At 48.0% G+C, this 17,665-nt stretch overlaps 1 protein-coding gene across 1 annotated transcript; it reads right to left on the bottom strand.

The window, feature by feature from the left end:
* Positions 1-2,913: 2,913 nt before the first annotated feature.
* On the bottom strand, positions 2,914-17,268 carry LOC135398273 (uncharacterized). Its single transcript, XM_064629694.1, has 8 exons — positions 17,115-17,268; positions 15,354-15,473; positions 13,961-14,064; positions 11,044-11,227; positions 10,831-10,980; positions 7,864-7,940; positions 5,343-5,553; positions 2,914-2,957 (listed from the first exon to the last, which is right to left on the bottom strand). The coding sequence occupies exons 1-8, from the start codon at positions 17,160-17,162 to the stop codon at positions 2,934-2,936; spliced, it is 918 nt and encodes a 305-aa protein (XP_064485764.1). The 5' UTR covers positions 17,163-17,268; the 3' UTR covers positions 2,914-2,933.
* Positions 17,269-17,665: the final 397 nt, after the last annotated feature.

The raw sequence follows: 17,665 nt of genomic DNA, 5'->3' as shown, positions 1-17,665 counted from the left end.
AAATAACGTCGCAGCCTTCTTAAAAGCAATTAATAGAACGCAATAAAGAAAGTCACCCATGATAGGATGAAGAAAGCTTATGAGTGGTACATGACAATGCAGGTGCATCAAGCGATACTGCTACTCTGCTGTCTCAGCATGGGCGCTGGCTGAGACCTGAGACAATTCATTAAAATGAGATGGCTATAGACATGGCTACTTGTTTGTTCATGACCATGTTGTTACCAGGTGTAAATAATGTGGTCCTTAGTATCCCATATAATACCGTTAAAACTCCCGCCTACTACCCTGGATAGCAGTTCACAGGCTGTACAACAAAACACGCAAAGCATATAACTCACCGATCCGTCGTCTAGGGTGCCTGACTACTAGAGGGAGCTAGTATTCAGTCATTTATGTCTATTGTCCACCATGGTGTACCATCCCAAGCAACGCAATGTATGGGTTTTCCAAAGACTTTCCAGCCGAAAGCGCGCAGCAGTTCACGCGCCAGCAGTTCACGCGGCATTGGTGAGGGCAACTGTGCTTTACAGCCTTCCTATTCTGCACAGGATATCAACAACTTCATTAAATACACTTCGGTCCCTGTTTGCTCGAAGCCTTCGTCGATGCCTCGGAGTTCCAAGAATGGCTGAAACACGGCAAGTACTGGCTGAAGCTGGTGAGCTCCCGAATGAAGTTCTCCGTGAACGGGAAACGGCTCGGCACTACCTCCATTTGCGTGCTCACATTCCCCGCCACCCTCTACTCAGGAAAATTCGATACCGCCCTGAAAGCGACTTCTATCGAGTAGCGCAGAGGACACGCCGGTCTCTCACTGGCTTCATAACTAAGGACACTATACCGCCGGAAGCCCCCTAGTCTCTACCGGTACCGCCCACTTTTGTACGCCTCCCAAACCTTCTGGAAAGAAGAGATCAGGTCCCCCCTCAAGTCCTCCGAGCCCATTTTCATGCTCTGGTAGACGCACACTTTTCTACGTTTACGGCAGCATATACTGATGGCGCATCCCGAAACAACAAGTCCGCCTCAGCCTTCGTCATTCCATCCGAAGGCGTCGTGCACGGAAGACGCCTCTCACATCCAACCTCCTCCACAGCTGCGGAACTCTATGCCATCCTTTTCTTTCTACAACACATCGCTGATTTTCCACCCCGGGAATGGGCAGTCTTTACAGACTCCAAATCTGCCCTTCAAGCAATTGAAAATTCCGGCATACGAGGCCCATCCGCACCCCTAGTCACAGACGTGCTAATGGCTTACCACACTATCTACGCCGCAGCCCACAGGCTAGTTCTCCAGTGGGTTCCAGCCCATTGTGGTGTCGTGGGGAACGAGCAGGCCGACAGCGCCGCAGAAGCAGCACTCTCGTATCGGAAACGGACCCGTATTGTTCTGCTGAGAGGAGACCGCCGTTCCATTCTGCGACGCCTAGTGACACCCCTGGCTTCCCGCCAACGGACAACCGACATTCTTCCCCCCTCTATGTTGAAGAGAGTTGATCCCACGCTCGCTTTCCGCATGCCACGAAACACCTCTCGTCAAGATGCTGCATTAATCCACCGAATGCGCCTCGATGTGGCCTTTACAGCTCAGTGGCGTTACCGCTTGAGGTAAGTTGACTCTCCCACCTGCTGCCACTGTGGTGCTCTTGAGGATCTGGAGCACATTCTTCTTCATTGCCCTCACTACGAACCTTCCCGAACCACACTCTCCGAGTCTCTTCGTCAGCTGGACTCTCGCCCTTTCTCCCTATCGAAATTGCTTGGTCCCTGGCCCAATCCAGCCCAGCAACGCGCTGCGCTCAAAGCTCTTCTGACATTTCTGGACACCATCGGACTTCGATCGTTATTGTGAAGGGGCTCGTTATTTTATTCCCCCCATTCCATCCAGCAATGGGGTAGAGTATCGCCTGTGGCGATGAAACTCCCCACTCTACATGGTCGACAATAAAGTTGTTGTTGTTCCAGCCGAATGTCGGCGCAGGTCCTCCTGAAGTCGGCCCAGGTGGCATACTAACCCCTTTGTCCCCCACTCCTTCCTGCTGTTCTCTCTTCATCTGTACGCTGTTCACAGCCACAGTTGATTCGCGGCGCCAACACGGAATAAAGAAAACATAGGGTTGGCTGGCAGCTGTCTTATCAGTGTGCCGATTCATTTCGCAGAGCTGCACATGAATACAAGCAACCTTGATCTACCCTGACACCCCCTCTGCACTCGCGCTTTCAGTACATTGTGCTGCGTGGGATATGGCTGGCGGCAGCTCCCTGGAGGGTGCGAAGAGTGCTCCGTTTCTCCCTAGTGACCCAAAATGTCGTCTTTGAGCCTGCTCCAGTTATGATGCAACCCGAGGCGCTCCCAACATGAGGAGCTTAATTATACCTTCGATATAAACCACTTGTTGCCGATGAGTAGCCGGTTTGTTTACGTAAATCCACTAACAAATATATCTTTACACCGGTCCAGCGTTACTCGCCACACCGTCGTGTTCTTCCTCTGACTTCAGTAGTATGCGGGCCTCTGATTCGTCCGTGAGACGGTTCAGGATTAGCCAATCAATCGCAATCAACGGCAGACATTTTCCTTGGATGCAGTGGTTTGTAAAATTTCTGCGCGCTTGCGCTGCTTTATAAGCGTGCTCTGTTGGCCCATTTGGTACATTCTAGCAAAAAAAAAAAAAAAAAAAGAGAGAGAAAAAAAATAAGAAGAAGAAAAGAAATGAAGAGAAAGGTGCTTGACTAGCAAATTCCATGTTTCTCCGTTTTTGCGGCGCGCTGTTTCTTCAAGATCGAATACTGGTTTCCTTCAAGCTTTTGCTTGCATCCTTTCAATGACGTGGTGGTTAGCAACGGCATGTCGTCAAAATCTCACGAAAAAGGCGAAAACAAGAGGAACGCACACAACACTTTCATGTTCCATTCCGTCCAATGATTTTACTTGGGCTTGAGTCCTGTTTCCTGAAAAATACAAGCACACGCGCACATGTATCAACAGCGGCAGCGTAGCCAGAAAAAAAAACAAAACAAAAAAACATGAATATATATATTTCGAGGGGAATTCTACGGGAACTTTACACGGAGGGAGAGGATTGCACCCTCTTTTCCCACTTTTCAAATGCACTACAGAAGGTACGATAAAGGGTTGTTTCAACTCCGGAATCTCCCTTCATCTTCCTCTAGCTATCTGATCAACTGATCAACAATGGTCGAGCCCAAAACCGACAGTAACGCTCGGTGAAATATCCTACGACAGTACGTCTCTGCGCATGAGAGAAAGAAAAGGTTGGAGAAAGCACGTGCCAAAAGCGTCCGCGTCTGTCCACTCAGAAGGCAGCAACCGCGTATTCACACGAGCGACATCCTCACGGAATATTCTAGTGGAAGAAAAAGCGAAAACACTGCTCACAGAGACGAAGTTCCGTCCCGTGTTATCTTGAGCATTCACACGATGCGGAATAGCAGGAGTGGCGTACTGCGCATTTAGCAGACGACACTTAGCAGACGACACCGTCAGCGCGTATTGCTGTCGTCTGCTATAGAATATATTGTGGCTGTGTAGCAGGATATTCCCCAGGGTTTGCACTGTACGTGTAGACACGAAGTTGAGTGCTCGCGCTTACGTGACAGCAGAAAACTAATGATGCTTTTCGTATCTTTCGTTTCTGGGGGAATACGTCGCTCGTGCGAATACACGGTAAGGGGGCATACGCAGAAGGGCCACAACACTACGGTGAAAAAGATGAAGCAACGAGGACCTCACGTGCAGTAGTTGTGTTACCATATTTGAGGGCGATCCAATAAGACCGTTTTACGTGCACGAGGGAAAGGGAAAAAGCTGATGACCTACTTGCATATAGACCTGTTTCTGGGACAAGATCGTGCGAGTGAGCAACAAAGGCAACGCCCCAAAATATGCAACGCGCGATAGACGATTTTACAAGGATGCGCGCGGCGTAAAGCACCATCATGGGGACTTTGAGGGATTCGCTCCGAGATCGAACGGTGTCGGCGCGCTGCGGAGAACGGAGAACTACCGTAGTGTGGATGCGTCGTCTGCTTTTACACGTTTATTCCGCACTCAGTGCAGTAGGTGGAGCATTGGGAAACCGAACAGTATCGTACCATCGCGGCACAAGTGATCTTCCGACGAATATACACAAGAATGACGGAAAAGAACACTCAACGCCAAACATCGGCCCACGTTTATCCACACCAGAAAGGTAACAGTGTCGCCCCCTATAGGTCGATCCCGCAGCGATGCCTCGGTTATGGTTTATCTTGGTTGACGCTGCTGCAGCGCAAACCGGGAATGCTGTTGTTCTTTTCCCTCCTCCTCTGGTTGCCTCATAATGATCTAAGGCCCTGTAAGTTCCCATGAACCCTTGCGTGCCACAGGTGGCTTGTAGCACCATGCAGAACCCGCTGATGAAGCTACCTTTACGAGTGGCCGCTAGGGCCCTAAGTGGCGCTGTGAAAACTTCGTTACAACAGCCATAAAGAGAGTTTAGGTGGTGGGACGCCCCGTGTTATCCAATGGAGGACTATATGTCTCGCTGCGAACCTGCAGACCAAATCTTACAGCCAACGAAGCAATAGACACGAAGAGAATTTGCTCCGTAACCCATCCGGCTGTGGCATCAGGGGTAGACAGCTCCACCAGTGAGACGTCCTAGGGAAAGATCACGTGCTTACGAGGACCAGTAGAAGGGGCGGGAGCTCCCGCCTGCACACTTTGAAACATGCGGGTCATAGTGGAATTTAGCAACATTACGGCTTGCCCCGAACGGGTGCGAACACGCTGTGCAAGTAAGGCAGCTGTCAACGCATCTCCTCAGTTTCCCTCTCCTTGCAATCGATCGTGCTGCGACGTCAAATAAGGGAGACACATCTCAAGGTAGAGGCGCGCGTGGTTCCTTCTGTGTACCCATACGCCAGTAGTATATGAAATCCCCCTCATTGCTGCCTTGCGACAGGACAGACACTTGGTCACGTGGTTTCCCCAGACTTTACCTCCTCCCCTGCGTGGAGACAAACCGTTGTAGCGTACAGACACAGCCGTCCAGTTTGCTGACGTCCCACTTTCGATTTCCCGCATTCATAAAAGTGACCTTTGCTGTTTTCTGTATAGCAACGGAACCCCTGCCTATACCTGCGGTGGATCCGTACCCTGGGTTGGGGGCGGGGCGGTATCTTTGTCGGAGCACGTAGTAGGGGATGGGAGAGAGCAAAATACAATGTATAAACTGACGTTTCGAGGGGGAGGGGTACAATCACCTCTCCCCCTCCGAGATCCACCACTGGCCTATGCAGGACCTTTTCTACGGATAATTGAGTCTGGCTTACGATGTAAACGTTCTTAACGTATAGCTTGTAGGAGTACATGAGGTCTAATCTTTTAATGGGTTCGGCTTTCTGCTTGACGGCGGTGAAGTTTTCAGGATGGTCATTGTCCATGAATATCATCTTTCCAGCGTGCGCCTTGAAGATGATCTTCATCCTCTCCCGGCCCTTGTAATCTTCGCTTAGTCTGTAGTCGTCGTGGGCGACCATCACCCTGCGACAGAATCGACGCTCTTTTGCGGTGGTGTCGGGTAGACTGAGGCAAAAGCATCGGGTCAAAAGCCACCCATTTCGAAATCAGACCGTTTTCATCTATACCCTGTTCGAAGTATCGTCGGCTACCGACACGTGGCACAAACAGCAATAGAAGGGTAAAACCACAAACGGAGAGGTTAGATTGTCAATATACCGTACTTTCACGCGCATTAGCCGCGGCTTATGAGTGATTTTTTTTCTCACGGGCGCTCTGCAGCTTATCCACCGGTGTGGCTTATCTGGTGACTATTCTTCGTATTTCCCCCATACGCCGATTTTAACGAAAGGGCCGACAGTGTCTCTGGAAGAGCACTGCCGTGCCGATGCACGAAGAGTGCGTAACAGGGGTGGGTTGCACATTCGAGTAGATTGATCTTCCTGCACTCTAAAAACTGAACTTCACCGCATAGCACGCTCTGCGCCAACCATTGCCGCGAATGATAGGGTTATCGCTTGTGATTCGAAGAGACAAGAGGGCGTACCCCTTTTTGTGTCAATTTGGATACATGATAATCGACACAAAAAGGCGTACGCCTCCCTCTCTCCTCGAGTCAGAAGCGATAACCCTATCATTTGTGGCGATGGTTGGCACAGAGCTTGCTATGCGGTGAAGTTCAGTTTTTAGAGTGTGGTGCATTCCCCCAAGCGGCTTTAAAGAAAGTGGTGACAGTGATCCACGTCTTCTGGAAGACCACTGACCCATCAATCAATGAAAAACGCCCAATGCGGGACACAATCTGATATTGATAGAACTCTAGAGCTGACCTCCTTTGTTGCACACTATAGGCTGACCCCGGACTGTGGACCACAGGGTTTATGGCATTCTCTATGGTCTCCTGTCCTATGGTCCTTTGTCACACAAATCAGTCGTCTCGTATTGCCCGCGGCTTATCTGCCAGGAAATTTTCAAAACGTCCCTAAAAACGCGTCCTGTGGCTTATCTGCGGTGCGGCTTATACGCGTGAAATTACGGTACTCCAATTACATTAGGTTACATTGGCGACATAGTTTAAAAGCTTGTTTCTTGTAGATCCAGCAGATACGTGTTACTGAGAATAGTCAATATTTTTAGTTCATTTAATAAAATCGTGGTTAAAATGGTTTGGGGCGATGCCTGGTGGAAAATAATCCCCAGTTTGTCGAGCAACAGGTATCAACGTTCCCTACTGGTAGTTCACCATACTACCGACTTGCTGCTCATGACGGCTACGTAGCCAACTTCTTTTGTTTTAGACACGGTGTTATGCGCATACAATGTAGTTTTGCCACTGTACTTGACAAGCAATGTGTAGAAGACGGCCACATCGACGCAGTGTTGCCTGTGAATTCCCAATTTTAATGTTCGGAAAAGCGACGAGTGGAATTGTGACGAAAATTGTGACGCAAGACTGACTGAGGCTATCCAATGGAAACATTTTCTGAGATTGCAGCTCTACTGCTTAAAGGGACTATGAAACGATTTTTTTCTTCGTTTCGTTCGAAAGAAGACATTTTTCTGAGTCTAGAACCGAAATTTTACTTTCGTCGCGCGAGCGGACCTCTCGGGAGCGAATTTAAACGGAGCGGCGAAGGGAGGACAGCTGGCGCCGCGCCGTGGGGAGCTGCCGAGCGGAGACACAACGGGTAACTTGACGCGACCACGGCCGGCTCAGCAACACGTCATCGTGACGTATTGCCGAGCCGAGGAATCCCGCCAGGAGCATGCGCCGTAGGATCCCGCGTATGCGTTCACCGGGAGTGGAAATCTCCATGACAGCAGCTTTCGCGCGATCGGCAGATTTCGGCAGTGGCGGCAGCCACAGCGCGAGCTCGCGGCATTACTTGCCATTGTGCAACACCGGTGACGTAACGGGGAACCGAAGTGCGGTCCGTACAGTTACACCATCGGCAGGGAAATATGCGCGAGAGAGGAGGAACGCGGAAGAGACATTTCCAGCGCGCGCTCCTCGCAGAGTGGAGCGATTTCGTCCGGAAAAATTTGTGGCATATTAGTTTCTCTGCGGGAAGAACAGTTTCCATCGAAAAAAAGTATGGGGGTTCGGGAAATTTCAGAGTCCCTTTAACGATACCTTTAAACACAGCGTGCACATAATATGTAACCTATCTATTATCGTGCGCGGCATTGTTATATTGCCCGAGTATCTTATGATCCTGTTTAGGGTGATCCCTCCTGTTCGTTTATGTGGCAGCTGTGCCCTTTGGGCCTATAGACTGTCGATGGGGACATACACTAAATGAATATATAAATCCCAGAGGGAAACCCAGTTACCATCCGGTTGCATCGCCTTCGCAGATCACGTAGCCACCTTCGTAGAAAGGAACTTGTGGCGCATGGAAGTCTTCAGCCTGGAACGGTTGTAACGATCACCTTGAAAATGTGTTTCCACGAATTGAATGAGGTCACACGGGACATCTGTTGCTTCTTAGCGACGTTACTCTTTGCGTGTAGAGTCCCGTATGAGCCTCAGGTAACTCGCACATTCGCACAGATGCATATACGTCACGAGTCGCGGTAATGTTCACGATGTAACTATTCCCAAAGAATGATAAGCCAATCTCCCTGTTTCTTTGGAGGGCGTGACATCACGCTGCAAAGCTTGGATTTGATAACCTCCTTAAAGGGGTTGAGAAACCACACGGATATAACTTTGTCTCTGGCACAGTCTGTACGCCTTACTCCACGCACTCCGTACTCAAAGTCCCACCTCCCACCTCCTATTATTTTTTATGCTACAGAGTTTTAAAAATCTCAATTTTTTGAGGCGCCAAACGGTGCCAGGCAGCTCCATGAAGTCGGCGGAAAGTGATGCACCCTAAGCGCCGCTAGGGTGCCTCAATACTATCTCCCTCTGCATAGGGTGAAGACAACGGCGTCGTCTGCTACCAATTGGCGCCATCTTGAGGCCCACGCACAGCTCGCGATGCGCTCACAGAAGTAGAGTAGTGCGCTTAGCAACACAACTATACACTGTTAAAACAGAACTTCACCGCATAGCACGCTCATAGTTAGGGAGTGACTTTTTCGGGTTAAATGCCTTTCTCAGATTCGGGGGGCAGAAATCGGGTGCTATTTTTAAGCCTGTAATTCGGGGAGAAATCGGGCGATAATTGTGCCTTCGAGTATTATCGGGTGTTTTGTTTCTCATTAAGACCTTTCCTAATCTTTTCTATTCTTTTTTTTTGTGTGTATGGGGGGTGTACCCTACCGGCACTAATCCCCGAAGGCACAGACAGCACCTTGGCCCAATATTGGGCCGACATTGCAAATATCAGTCCAATATTGGGCCAAGATGTTGTTCTGCTTGGGAGTGCTAACACACATGGGTGTATTGCTGGGAACGTAAGTGACCCATTCTTACATGTGTTACCTTTGTTCGTCTTCAGTGGAAACGTCACTTGAGGGTTTCATAGTGGCTGGAATTCGGGGAGAAATCGGGTTTAACCCGAATTGCTCGGAGGTCAGTTCGGGGGGGGAATAACCGGGCGGAATCGGGTTTAACCCGAAATAGTCACTCCCTACTCATAGTCAACCATCATTCCGAATGATATCATTCTGTGTATTGATTAGCTGAAAATGGGAGGAGGCGCCTATCTGGGACAGATTATCATGTCCCAGATAGGCGCCTCCCCCCCCCCCCCCTGTTTTGAACAAATCAGGACACAGAATGATATAATTCGGAATTATGGTTGGCTAGGTGCGTGCTATGTGGTGAAGTTCTGTTTTAACAGTGTACGGCTGCGTTCCAATACCTCGCGCCCGCGAAGCCGCCCGACTAGGCAGCTGAGTAGACCCTTTTGCTTGTCACTATTGGAACAGGCTTGCCTAGCCGAGGCGCCTGTGGCGCCATCTCGTTGCTCACACAAGAAATGCGTACGGCGCAAGCGCAGCTGATACTAGCGTTTCCCGCTGTCAGCCACCCTGGCTGTCAGATGGTCAGGCGTACACTCTTAAAAATGAACTTCACCGCATAGCACGCTCCTAGCCAACCATTATCTCGAATGATATCGTTATCTGCCCTGATTTGTTGAAAACCGGGGGCGTACGCCTTTTCTGTGACAATTATGAACAGCATAAGTGTCACAGAAATGGCGTACGCCCCCCTTTTTCAACAAATCAGGGCAGATAACGATATCATTCGAGATTATGGTTGGTTAGGAGCGTGCTGTGCGGTGAAGCTCATTTTTAAGAGTGTATAACTAGACTGCATCGATGCGCACTAGGCGGTAGCCGACTGAATAGCGGACTTTGCGAGATTTGGAACGAGACTTAACATGGCGGCACTTCCGGTTAGACCGCTAGCCTACATTTTGGAGTCGCGTAAATACGTAGCAGAGGAGGTTTGAAAAAGTGGGTGAAATCGGCACACACACTCTTAAAGACGAACTTCGCCACATAGCACGCTCCTAGCCAACCGTCATCTCGAATGATATTGTTCTGTGCCCTGATTTGTTGAAAATGGGAGGCGTTCGCTTTTTTTTTGTGACACTTATGCTGTTCATAATTGTCACAGAAAAGGCGTACGCCTCCCGTTTTCAACAAATCAGGGCAGATAACGATATCATTTGAGATGATTATTGGGATTGATGATTTCAAATGATGATGAATCAAATGATGATTTGATTGAGATATGAGGTTGGTTAGGAGCGTGCTATGCGGTCAAGTTCATTTTCAAGAGTGCGGCATTCACGTATGGTAAGCCTGAGTGTCAACATGGCGGCTTTGCGACGTCCGCTTCTACAAAGGGTGACTCCACCCTATACAGAATGAGCCAGTAAGCACGCAGCCACCCCAATTGCCGCTAGGGTGCCTGAATACTTACTAGCACCCTAATCGCCGCCTTCACCTAGCGCCCTCTATGTGTAAAAACAAATAACTTTCATGTAACCACAGCCACCTGTTGTACGTGTGTGTAAATAATAAATGTGCCTTATTTTTTGTTGTCCCAGAAGCTTCGGCGGGCCCCAGGCAACGGGGTCGCACCAAGCCCACCCTGCCACAAAAGGGAAAGGGTCAGTCTACCTCTAATGAGAGTTCATACCAAGACATCAAACGTCATGGACATGGAACCCATCAAGAACTTTTGGGTCGCATCCACAGGTTTTGAGTACTCTATCACAACTCGCTCCGTTTCTTCTCTTCACCGGAGGTGGGTCAGAGGCGGGTCAAACCACTCAGGCCGACGCGGGACTCTTATACTATACGTGCCATACTCTTCACCGCGGAGTTGGGACATACCTCAACGAAGACTGTGCCCGGGTCCTCTTTGTACGTCACATGGCTTTCGATGACAACAGGACCTGGGGGGTCGCAGAAGTGTCTCTTGGCACCAACGTAATCCCGCTGATGCATCCTGTGCATTTCGTACTCTCTGCCGTCTACAAAAAACTGTCAACAGCGACAGTTGTCATGTCAGTAAGCAAACTGGACGACAGAAGGAACGAAGCGTACCTTGACGAGACCGTCGACAACCTTAAACTGTAGGATGTAGACGCCAGGCTTAGCGTTATCCATTACGTACGAGTATTGGTTATAAAGGGTCGTGGTGTCCAAGCTGCTGTACACGGCGAGGTCTGTGGCCCGATGATAAATCTCGAGAAAGACGCGCGGACTCTCAAGGACTCGAAACCTTGAACTGGCAGTGAAGGGAGGAAAGAACGCGTAAGAAACAATTTCTTCTCTCTCTCTCGCTTTATACAGGGCGTTTCGTCTAAAGTGATAAAAACTTCCAACTGGCGGCGCGCTTGCCGGAGAATTGCGGGATTTTCGGCAATTACACTCTTAAAAATGAACTTCACCACATAGCACGCTACTAGCCAACCATCACCCCGAATGACAACGTTCTCGCCCCTGATTTGTTGAAAACGGGAGGAGGAGCCTATTTTGTGCATTATGGACAGCACAAAATAGGCTCCTCCTCCCGTTTTCAACAAATCAGGGGCGAGAACGTTGTCATTCGGGATGGTGGTTGGCTAGGAGCGTGCTATGTGGTGAAGTTCATTTTTAAGAGTGTACCTTCTGAAATCGTTTGCAGCCATTTAGGAAGCTTCTGGGCAATTTTTAATTGAGAGAAATTTATTTTTTCAATCGAACTTCATTTATTCTTTCAATCGAACTGAAAATTTGTCAAGCCGACCTCATTTTTTTTTTTACATAAATAATGGTGGTGGTGGTGGTGATAGGGCTTGCCGTTGTCGGCCTCACGTATGTGGGCAACGTCTACGACTCACGCCCTGGGGGAATGTGCGTCCTGGGCCGACTTCTAGGGGAACATAATAATGAAGTCCTCCACGGATAACCGCGGACCCAACAAGAATTATGCACAACATAGTGACAGAGATAGTCGAAAAAAAAAAAGGTAACAGTGCTGTTCTAGCCTCGCCTGCCTTATTGCCGCAAAAAAGCGCGCGCGAAATGTGCGTCTAGAGGAGGAAGTGTCACTGCCTCAATTTGTTTCGCTTTCCTTGCGATAAGACGGTCGTCGCTACCATCAAAGGAAAGAAAGGTAAAACAACAGGCGGGACCACTTCCTTGTCTGGTCGCACCTTCCGTGCGCTTTTTTTTGCGACAATCCAGCAGGCAGTGCTAAAGCAGCACTCTCACCATTTTTTCCCCGACTCCTTGTCGTTGACTAAATTGGTCCGACTATTTGCGGCATTCCTTTTCTTAAAGGTGTTGCGACACTTTCTCTGATGTGTTGAAGCATAATATATATGCGTCGTACTCATTATGAGACCACCGTGGAAAAAAGAATTTTTCCTCTCGCTAGATTGGTTCGGAAAAATAGGCGCAGCCACGAAACGACGACCCACGGTGTGACCTCACGGACCCCTCTCCCCCATTTGGCTTTCGAGACGCGCGTCTTCCCTCGCTGCTCCTGTGTGACGTCACCGATGTCGCTTCTTTGGGGCCGTTTTTCTCCGTACCTGCTCACGTCATGGACCTGAAAACTTGTATATGGGATGATGTCGGGTGATAGAATCGTTTTTCGTATTTATCTGGGAAGGCTGGAAACCAGCTGTCACAACACCTTTAAGGTTTCTCAAGGTCTAGCTTTTTGTCGTTGGCTCCACCAGTGCTTGTGGATGATAAAGATCAATTCGATTCGATTCAGTTCAAGGTCGCGCACTAATTAGTTCTTCCCTCGCTTTTCCAGCAAGGGGATTCCGGCAAACTCTCAACATCCAACGTCTGCGCTCTTGCCATGTACTCCGTCGAATAACCATCAACCTATTCCATTACTTCGCGTGGGTTTTCGACGGCGTGGTCAGGCGCCCACAAATAATCAGCCGACATTTCAAAATGGATTGAAATCATGTGGCCGCTCCATAAAAAAAGAAAAGAAGAAAAAAATCAAAGAGAAAAGAAGGAAAGTCATGCAAGCACATTAGGCGGCATTTATATTTTGAGTACTGTGTTTTTGAGGTAATACATTTATCATATCACACAAATAAATATGGTTCTTGGTCCGTACACTCTTAGAAATAAACTTCACCACATAGCACGCTCCTAGCCAACCATCATCCCGATTCCCGAATGACAACGTTCTCGCCCCTGATTTGCTGAAAACGGGAGGAGGAGCCTATTTTGTGCCATTATGCACGGCACAAAATAGGCTCCTCCTCCCGTTTTCAACAGATCAGGGGCGAGAACGTTGTCATTCGGGATGATGGTTGGCTAGGAGCGTGCTATGTGGTGAAGTTCATTTTTAAGAGTGTAGGAGCAATTTAAGTCATGCCTTGGGCATGTCGTGCGCGCGCGTGTGGCTGCCCAGGATGGGCGTAGTAGTCCAGCTTAGTCACATGACCATAGTCCAATCATCATCTCGAATGATATGGTTCTCTGCCCTGATTTGACGAAAACGGGAGGCGTCAGCCTTTTCTGCGGTAATTATGAAGTGCATAATTGTCACACACACAAAAAAAATAATGTTTACGCTTCCCATTTTCAACAAGTTAGGGCAGGGAACGATATCATTCGAGATGATGATTGGACAGCAGGTGATGTAACAGACGTTCCGCTTGCGGCCTTAGGTTTGCCATCTGACTACACTCTTAAAAATGAACTTCACCGCATAGCACGCTCCTAGCCAACCATAATCTCGAATGATATCGTTATATGCCCTGATTTGTTGAAAACGGGAGGCGTACGCCTTTTCTGTGACAATTATGAACAGCGTAAGTGTCACAAAAAAGGCGTACGCCTACCGTTTTCAACAAATCAGGGCAGATAACGATACCATTCGAGATTATGGTTGGCTAGGAGCGTGCTATGAGGTGAAGTTCATTTTTAAGAGTGTATAGGGTATTAGCTTCGGTATCAGAGTCTCGCAGACGGCAGACAGGTACAAAGACAGAGTGTTGCTTACATATTCACCGGATTAGTGTACTTGAGGGCATGAGTGATGGTGATATCAGGTTCAACACCTCTGGGAGCGTCAAAGTACAAGTCATCGCCAGTTTCAGCACCTCCCTGCAATTGGTCCACGCGCAGTTTAGATCCTTGTTCCACAGCCCCCCCCCCCCCCCCCGTGCAGCCACAATATTGCGTTTGCGGAGAGCGGGGCTCTGTTGCCATGGCGACGATCCGCTGTTAGCACAAGCGGAACCGTGAACACATCAGTGTGAACTAGCTTTTCATAGTGAGGTTTAATTTAGTTTTTTGGTTGATTTAGTTTTAGCATAATCGTGTCGTTCTTTTTTTTTTTTGTCATGCTTGCTTATGTTTTTCATGGTTTTCTTCTAACAATGTGGTGCACCATTGTTAAGATTATGGTTGTTCGTGAGCACTACGAAAAAGAAAAGAAAATTGAATTAGTACATCGTACGCTTTCGCCTTTGCGAACGTCACACTAAGAACATGAGCATGTTTAAGAACGCGGAGGCGTTCAACTAGCAACTGATTTTATCTGAACACACAACACTACACTCTTAGAAATGAACTTCACCGCATAGCACGCTCCTAGCCAACCGTAATCTCGAATGATATCGTTATCTGCCCTGATTTGTTCAAAACGGGAGGCGTACGCCTTTTTGTGACACTTATGCTGTTCATAATTGTCACAAAAAAGGCGTACGCCTACCCTTTTCAACAAATCAGGGCAGATAACGATATCATTCGAGATTATGGTTGGCTAGGAGCGTGCTATGCGGTGAAGTTCATTTTTAAGAGTGTAGAGTCTGGAAAGTCCCGGGCAACAAAGGCGACCTCTAGCGGTGACAGGTTGACTGACCTCTGACTCACGTTATTGGACGAACGATGTATGAAGGTCGCTTCTACAATTCACTAGACTAATTCACTAAGACCTCACTGGTGTCTCCGCGCAGACGTTCCCCTACCTAATACACAGCGAGTCCTAGTGCATGGTACGCAATTATTGGCTTTGCGTAAGTAAGGCACTGCGTTTTACGCACGGTTTTACGCACGCGGAAAAACACCAAGAGAGCTTCGCGCGGTGCGCAGGACCGCCGCGCTATCCTTTTCGTACGCAAAGGCGATCTGTATTGCAATGCTCTAAAACTTACTACTATCAGTGCTATGTGCGCTCATATAGCTGCGGAACCCAAAAGTGAACTAAACGATAAAAGCCGGGTAGGTGATATAGTTGCTGACGTCACACTAATGCCTACCAGCTCAAAAAAAAGAAGAAAGAAAGAAAGAAAGAAAGAGAAAAAGGAAAGAAAAGTAAAAAGGGACCATTCGGGGATGACGTTGTTTCCCCCGCGTATCATGCAGTCCTAATGGAATCTAATGGAACTCACGTTATATATGATGTGTAGACCAGGAGTCCTGCGCACGCTGGAGATGAGTTTAAATTGGTCGTCGTTGTAAAATTCCTTGTTCGTCTCTTCGTATATGGAAGATCCTAGCGAATGGAATACCTGCGCAAAAAGGTACACACAAATGCTATGCAGATGAAACTATAGCCAATTAAAGGAGCGCGGAAGGCTCCTCGAACATTTTTTTTTACCGCGCTATGTGAACGTACACTCTTAAAAATGAACTTCACCTCACAGCACGCTCCTAGCCAACCATTATCTCGAATGATATCGTTATCTGCCCTGATTTGTTGAAAACGGGGGGCGTACGCCATTTCTGTGACACTTATGCTGTTCATAATTGTCACAGAAAAGGCGTACGCCACGTGTTTTCAACAAATCAGGGCAGATAACGATATCATTCGAGATAATGGTTGGCTAGGAGCGTGCTGTGAGGTGAAGTTCATTTTTAAGAGTGTAGTATTGACGTCACGTCATCCGAGCCGTTTTACTGGCTGTCGTGACTCGTCTGCTCCGGCGTGAGAGCAAGGGGCGACCGGTTGACCGCTCTGCTTCAGACGCGGGAAGGGCGGCGACAGATACTGCCGCAAAGGGGAAGAAAGACAAAAGAAAGCGCGTGCCAGACGACCCGTCCCACTACACTATTAAAACACAACTTCACCACATAGCACGCGCCTAGCCAGCCATCATTCTGAATGATATCATCCTGCGTATATTGATTTGTTGAAAATGGGAGAAGGCGCCTATCTGGGACACACTGTCTTGTTCCAGACAGGCGCCTTCCCCCTGTTTTGAACAAATCAGGACGCAGAATGATATTATTCGGAATGATGACTGGCTAGGATCGTGCTATGAGGTGAAGTTCTATTAACAGTGTACGTAATGGAATACCTATGAACACACACACACACACACACACACACACACACACACACACACACACACACACACACACACACACACACACACACACACACACACACACACACACACACACACACACACACACACACACACACACACACACACACACTTAGAAATGAACTTCACCGCATAGCATGCTCCTCGCCAACCATCATCTCGAATGATAGCGTTATCAGCCCTGATTTGTTGAAAACGGGAGGCGTACACATTTTTTGCGACACTTATGTGTTCATAATTCTCACAAAAAAAAAAAAAAAAAGGCGCACGCCTCACGTTTTCAACATATCAGGGCAGATAACGGTATCATTCGAGATGATGGTTGACTATACGAGCATTCTATGCTTTGAAGTTCATTTTTAATAGTGTAATGCCGCAGCGCAAAGCGCGCTTATCAGCCTTATCAGCCGACGCGTTCTTCTCGCTTCTTCAGTATTAAAAGAAAAAAAGAAAAGAAAAGGTAACTCCCATATCTTAATCTTAACCGAACAAAATGGCTCTGTTAGTTTAACGCAATGATTTTGTTCACTTAACATTCCCCCCAGTTCCCCAAGGGTGGCTGATGTCGCGGTAGGACATGAGACCGAATTTTTTTCCAGTGTTATTATTAAGGTTGACCGGAGATGTACATGTGATTACGACGCCTACTACAGAACATACGCTTCATTATACGAATCGACATGTTGACAGCAGACGGGAATAAGATTTAAGTGCAGACGATGGATCGATTTTGAATACAACTGAAGAACTAAAATTAAGTTCTGCTATTTGATAGGGAAGAAAAAAAAAACGGAAAAATGTGGAAGGAAAGGAATGACTCACATTTAAAAGGAGAATCCAGACGGAGTGACGGGCACGTATATGTTGCATGAGTCGAAGGAAAAGTATGAAAAAGCTGATGGAAGACGTGAACTGCTCGAAGCGTTATGCAGCGCTGCTAGTGGTCTCAAGTCGAAAGCGAAATTCTCGTAGAGTAGGTGTTGTCAGGTGCAATAAAGCTCAATTTTGAATAGACTCGATAACAACAATATAAGCCGTAAAACGTAACTCGAAAAGAAACGAATAATGAAGACCCCCCAGATGGTGTTAAAGAATCCGCGGTCGAAAGGGATGGATGAATTTCAATCGCTTCTATATACAGGTGCCAGTTATAGAGAGGCCTCGTGCTTGTAATTTTGTGGCTTTCACCAGACAGATATGATTACAATTGCGATGCCACGTACTCGATCTCATATGGATTAGTTCTTATCAGGATCCTCATATAAGTGAGGGCGTTCTCGCGGTTTCTCATTAAAGATATCGGTGGTGCTTAGAAAGGTATCCTTCATTCAAGGTCTTCCCCTTGCCCATCAGCAAGCGCCTAAAAAGTAGCG

This window comes from Ornithodoros turicata, chromosome 6, assembly GCF_037126465.1.
Source record: "Ornithodoros turicata isolate Travis chromosome 6, ASM3712646v1, whole genome shotgun sequence".
Lineage (NCBI taxonomy): Eukaryota > Metazoa > Arthropoda > Arachnida > Ixodida > Argasidae > Ornithodoros > Ornithodoros turicata.
Note: the sequence above shows the minus strand (reverse complement) of the source record. Positions and strands in the feature narration are given on the sequence as shown.